The 6000-nt window shown below is 38.2% G+C and overlaps 1 protein-coding gene across 2 annotated transcripts in view; it reads left to right on the top strand.

Moving 5' to 3' along the window:
- Positions 1–4943, top strand: part of DPY19L1 (dpy-19 like C-mannosyltransferase 1) — a 95566-nt gene extending 90623 nt beyond the window's left edge. The window contains exons 22-23 of one of the 2 annotated variants that reach the window (XM_040260207.1): positions 2258–2439; positions 3893–4943. In XM_040260207.1, coding sequence (XP_040116141.1) covers positions 2258–2414 — 157 coding nt within the window. In that variant the 3' untranslated portion in view covers positions 2415–2439; positions 3893–4943. Of the gene's footprint in view, positions 1–2257 lie in introns of both variants that reach the window. The other variant, XM_040260206.1, reaches the window with a different exon arrangement.
- Positions 4944–6000: the final 1057 nt, after the last annotated feature.

A 6000-nucleotide genomic window follows, 5' to 3' on the forward strand; every position in this document is an offset into this window, starting at 1 on the left:
AAAGATCAAACCAGCCACAACATCCCCTTAAGCCAAAGACGAATTTAGAGCAAGGCCATAACTCTCTTTAGTTTTGTAAAGGCTGAGAAGGTGAGGAAGCCACAGTGGTAAAGTTTGAAACCAGCAGAGGTTGGTTCATGAGGTTTAAGGAAAAAAGTCATCTCCATAATATCAGAGTACAAGGTGAAGCAGCAAGTGCTGATGTAGAAGCTGCAGCAGATTATCTGGGTCTAGCTGAAATCGTTATTGAAGGTGGCTACACTAAGCAACAGATTTTCAATGATGAAACAGCCTTCTGTTGAAAGAAGATGCCATCTAGGACTTCCATAGCTAGAGAAGACAAGTCAATACCTGGCTTCAAATCTTCCAAGAACAGCCTGTCTCTCTTCAGTTAGTTCAGTTGCTCAGTTGTGTCCAATTCTTTGCAACCCCATGGACTGTAGCACGCCGTGCTTCACTGTCCATAATCAACTGCTGGAGCTTGATCTCTATTATTAGAGGCTAAAGCAGGTGGTGACCTGAAGCTGAAACCAGTGCTCCATTTATCATTCTGAAAACCCTAGGGCCCTACTCAATTATGATAAACCTACTTTGCCTGTGCTCCAAGCCTGGATGACAGCACAACTGTTTACAATATGGTTTCTGACTATGATAAGCTGTTGAGACCTGCTTGGGGGAAAAAAAGATTCATTTCAAAATATAACTGCTCATTGACAATGCACCTGGTCACCCCAAAGCTCGAATGAATGTACAGTGAGATTAATGTTGTTTTCATGCCTTCTAACACAGCATCCATTCTGCAGCCCCACAGTTCAAGTAATTTCCATTTCAATGTCTTATAATTTAAGAAATACACTTTGTAAGGCTATAGCTGCCATAGCCAGTATTCTTCTATTGGATCTGGGAAAAGTCAATTGAAAAACATCTGGGGAAGGATTCACCAATCTAGATACCATTAAGGGCATTTGTGATTCCTGGGAAGAGGTCAAAGTCTCAGAGTTAGCAGAAACTTGGGAGAAGCTGACTCCACCCCTCCTGGATGACTTTGAGGGGTTCAAGACTGCAGTGGAGTAAGGGACTGCAGATGTGGTGGAAGTAGCAAGACAGCTTTAGTAGAGCCTGAAGATGTAACTGAATTGCTACCATCTCATGATGAAACTAGCAGATGAGAAGTTACTTCTTATGGATGAGCACAGAAAGTGGTTTTTTGAGATGGACTCTACTCCTGGTGAAGATGCTGTGAAGATTGTTAAAATAACAACAAAGGATTTAGAATATTACATATATTTAGTTGATAAAGCAGTGGCAGGGTTTGAGAATATTGATTCCAATTTTGAAAAAAATTCTACTGTGAGTAAAATGCTATCAAACAGCGTTGTGTGCTACAGAGAAATCATTCATGAAAGAAAGAGTCCATTAAGGTGGCAAGCATCATTATATTGTCTTATTTTAAGAAATTTCCATAGCCACCCCAGCTATCTGCAACCGTTACCCTGATTATCAGTAGCCATCAACATTGAGGCAAGACCCTCCATCAGCAAAAAGATTCTGAAGCCTTATCACTGAAGACTCAGATGATGGTTAACATACTTTTTAGCATTAAAGACTTTTTAAATTAGGATATGTAATTCTATTGCACACTTAATAGAATTCAGCATAAACATAAAGTTTATATGCACTTGGCAATACAACTCAAAAATTTGGGTACTCACTTTAATGTAATATTTGCTTTATTGTGGTGGTATGGACCAAACCTGGGATCTCTTGGAGGTATCCTGTATAATTTTCTGCGTCAGTATATGCAGTATATAATCTGCATCAGTATTCCTCTTATTATGTGCTGGGCATCATGCTGGATACAGTCTCCCCCTTAGTCCCTTACATCATGGTTATGTCCCATTTTACCAATGTGGAGAGTGAGATTGGGTGAACTACCCAAGACCACATTTGTGGTAAGTAGCTGAGGCGGAATTCACCTGAGACCTTTTACCCTACCACCTGAACTCGCGTGTATTATGTCTTTTTCTTGCTTTGTTGTCACCTTCGCTGTGTTCACCTTGTTCTAGAAAGGATTTATGATAGCTTAAATAAAAATAACTATGGTAGGGGTTTTTTTGTTTTTTGTTTTTTTAAAGCTAATTTATTTTAAGTGGAAAAAGAAATGAGGGTAGGAACATAAAAAGTGTGTTCCTTTATCTTTCATTATGTAACGTACAGTGATTTTTTTTTTTTTAATCTGCACATTTAATTTTTCTAGGCCTGGATGCAGTATGCCTGAAATCTGGGATGTGGAAGATCCTGCTAATGCTGGGAAACCTCCCTTATGTAACCTCTTAGTAAAGGAGTCCAAGCCTCACTTCACCACTGTATTCCAGAACAGTGTTTACAAAGTCTTAGAAGTTATAGAGGAGTGACTGCTGCCTACAGAGAATTCCACCAGTAATGGTTTCCATGTTTTGCTAATAACTCATGCCTTGTTTTTAATTCAGATTCCCAAAACTTTTATAGGTAACTGTTTTCAAATAGAAAACGTCTTATTTGGTCAGTCTGAATGTAAAAATACTTATACCTTTATCAGTTCCTTACTATTTCAGAGCACCCCCTTAAAATTTGCTATGCAAATGAGTATATGCTTGTACTTGACTTAAATATTTGTCCTAAAGTGAGCAAAGCTACCTGTATAAAAAAATATGATGGGTCATAACAAGGGTGATGTGAAAATACAGTCACTTCTGAACTGTGTAGGGGCTGATTTTACAGTTTGTGGACTATTGATGCCCCTTGCTTTGTTCTCTGCCTTTTGCGCTTGTCTTTGGAACATTTCAGTGATTATTGTAAGCTCCTCAGTCGTGTCAGCCCCTGTCATCAACTTCAGTAAGAATAGCTGGGGCAGACATGGATATTTGCTACGTAGACCTATAATTTATTTCCCTTCTTCACATTCTCTGTTCTCTGTCACTCTTGTTAATGAAGCAGTTCCCGCCCGTTATAAATCCAAGTTCTTGGACCTAGTCATTAGGACCAGATTCCTATAACTGCCAACCATGTGGCATTAGTGTATGTTGGCCTGTCTGTTTCTTTCTTAATATTCTTTGTCAAATAAGTGCTATTTACTCATTTAATTGCTTATCAGTTACTTATTCTTGGTTTAAAAAGTTTAATGACAATTGTGTATTTTTTGCATTTTTGGTAGTATTCGAATGTTTGTATTTTAATAACTTTAAACCACTTAAAATTTTTCATGTATAATTGTTTTAAGAAAAGCTATTTTGAACAACCACAGATGCATCTAGCAACTAATGTATATGTGAGTAGATATAATTTATAGTGGAAGACTGTAGTATATGGTAATTTTTCTTTTATTGTTAAGATACCATAAAATATGACTAGTTTTTTGGTCACACAGTAAATAAATAATGATAAATGAATGGAGTTTTTATATTTTACTTTTAAAATTGCCTGTCTTTAATAAGACGAAGCCTTAAACCTTATAATTTTGGTTTAAAAAACCATCATTTCACTATGAGGAACTAATATATTCAGTCTTCCTTTTTACTTTTTTCTTATCTGTTTACTTGTGTCTTGAAACTTTTCCAACTTGCTTTAAATTCCTCGTATGAATTTTTGTTTCTTAGAAGTTAATTTGTGTGAAATGAGATTCTACGAAACAGTGAACCCTCATAGTTCTGAGAAATGGTTTTCGGATTTAACGTTCTAAGCAAACCATGACTCTGGCAGACTACACATTTAATTACACAGTGTTCTCTTTATTAACCGCAGGCAGATTAACCTCATTGTGGATTGTCCTTGAGACCTGAGTCCTCAGGGCTGGTTTCCGGTGCCCGCTCCAGGGAGCCTCTGAAGAGCTGTTCTCTTTCTGCCTTCTCTCCAGAGCCCAAGGACAAGCCTGGTCTGGGGGAAGCACTAGCTTGCTTAGAACAGACAGCTGCCGAGACAGCCCAGGCTGAGCACATGCAGCCCCGAGCCTGCCCCAGAGCCCGTCTTTCCCAGGGAGTCTCCTTCTGGCTGAGATGGTCAGTGACTTCAGGTGCCTCTCCCTCGTTCTTGCTCACTGGGTGACTTATTTCTTGGTCTTGGTCTTTAGCCAGTTTTAGAAAACAAGGAAACATCTGGGGAGTTTGGATTAGGAGTAGAATTTCAGCAGTGATGCAGCAATGCAGAAAAGTGGGAAGTGGCCACTTGAGGCCTGTGAGGACGAAAGCCACCATGGGTGGGGAGAGAAGTGTGTGCTCTGCTCTATTTCCCATTGTTTCTCACATAAATGTGTTTTGTACATCCAGCACTTACTACCTTTTTAAAATTTTACTTTTAAAGTCACTCTCTATTTTTCCCACCTTTAAATAATTCCCTTCCCAGTAAGTTTACATGTATGTAATTATTTGAAATTCCACATAGGAAAAACATTAAAATAGTGTTATAACTGTTTTATATGCTGGGAAAAGATAAAACTAGTCAAATTAGAGTTTTTTTTAATTATTATTTCCAGAAGATTCGTTCCGTAGCAGTATTTATTCAGGTAGCTCCACCAGCAAGCTATGATTATGTTTTAGGCCAGTCAGTTTAGAGCAGACGCCCTGGGCTGCACTGCACACTCGGCATTGGCCACATCTGTAGCAGCCGGCGCTGAAGGTTATAAATATCTTTTATGGCAACACAGAGTAGTAGTAAGTTCGATACACATGATAAACAGTATTAGAGCTCAGTATTTTATGCATTTTTAGCATTTAAAAATATTTTTGGTTTAGTGTGAGGAAGGTTACAATGGGCAAGGCAGTGATAAAAATAGCTATTGCTATGACAGTAGGAAAGGAAAAAAAAAGTTGGGGCAGTATTCCTAAAAAAAGATAAGCCTCTTAAAAGTGCTTAGCAGGAACAGTGTGGTGTTAAAATAGGACAGTGATACTAAGGAGAAAATGAAAGAATGTATCAAGAGTAAATTGATAATGCATAGGGGAATTGTATTTTTATGAATTTTATGCCAGTTGTTTACATGTACTATGTATGTTAAATAAAATCATGAAAAATATGGAAAGTGTTTTTTTTTATTCTTATTTTCATTTCCTTCTTAGCTGTACATATGTTTAGCCTCATTCTGTAGTCAGATAACCACGAACTGGTCTATGGAAGATTGCAGTCCTGAATAAAGGGAAAGGGGTAAAGGTCCTAGGAGCTACTCAGTCCTCTTCATCAGTGGTGGAATAGCTGTTAAGGTTTCCTACACTCTTCTCGTGTTTATGGCATCATATACACTTAACATTACTTTATTGTTTATGTCAAGGGACACAATCATTCTTTAAAGTCATATTTTCAGGGTAATTCCAGAGTTGCTGAAAGCTTTTTTTTCGTACATTAAACCACAGTTTGGCCTCATGACATTTTCTAAATTATAACTCCTTGTATTAGTTTGATACAAGCATCAACTTAGTTTTTTTTTTTTTTTAATCTGCTAGGAGGCAAGACAGGTTAGCTTAATTCATGCCTCTATAAGTTTTTACACAGTAACACCTTCATTCTCTGACATGTTTGAGAAGATTCTCAAACATGAGAATCAGAATCACCTGGAGGGCTTGTTAAAACAGACTACTGCACCTCACCACAAAGGTTTCTTACTCATAACAAAGGTCGGCCTAAGGTGGTGCCATCATCTGAATGTTTGTGTCCCCAGAATTCACATGTTAAAACCCTAATCCCCAAGGTGATGATACTAGGAGGTGGGGCACTTGGGGTGATTAGGTCATGAGGATGGAGCTCTCATAAATGGGATTAGAGCCCTTATAAAAGAGGCCCAAGAAAACTCCCTTGCTGCTTCCTCCATGTGAGATTATAGCTACAGGGTGCAGTCTATGAACTAGGAAGTGGGCTCCCATTCCTGCCTCCAGAACTGTAAGAAATTTCTGTTCTTTTTAAGATACCTAGTTTGTGATATCTTGTTATAGTAGTCCAAAAGTAGTAAGCCCAGATAGGACCTCAGAATTTGCA

The sequence above is a fragment of the Oryx dammah genome, unplaced genomic scaffold (genome assembly GCF_014754425.2).
Source record: "Oryx dammah isolate SB20612 unplaced genomic scaffold, SCBI_Odam_1.1 HiC_scaffold_18, whole genome shotgun sequence".
NCBI classification, from domain to species: domain Eukaryota; kingdom Metazoa; phylum Chordata; class Mammalia; order Artiodactyla; family Bovidae; genus Oryx; species Oryx dammah.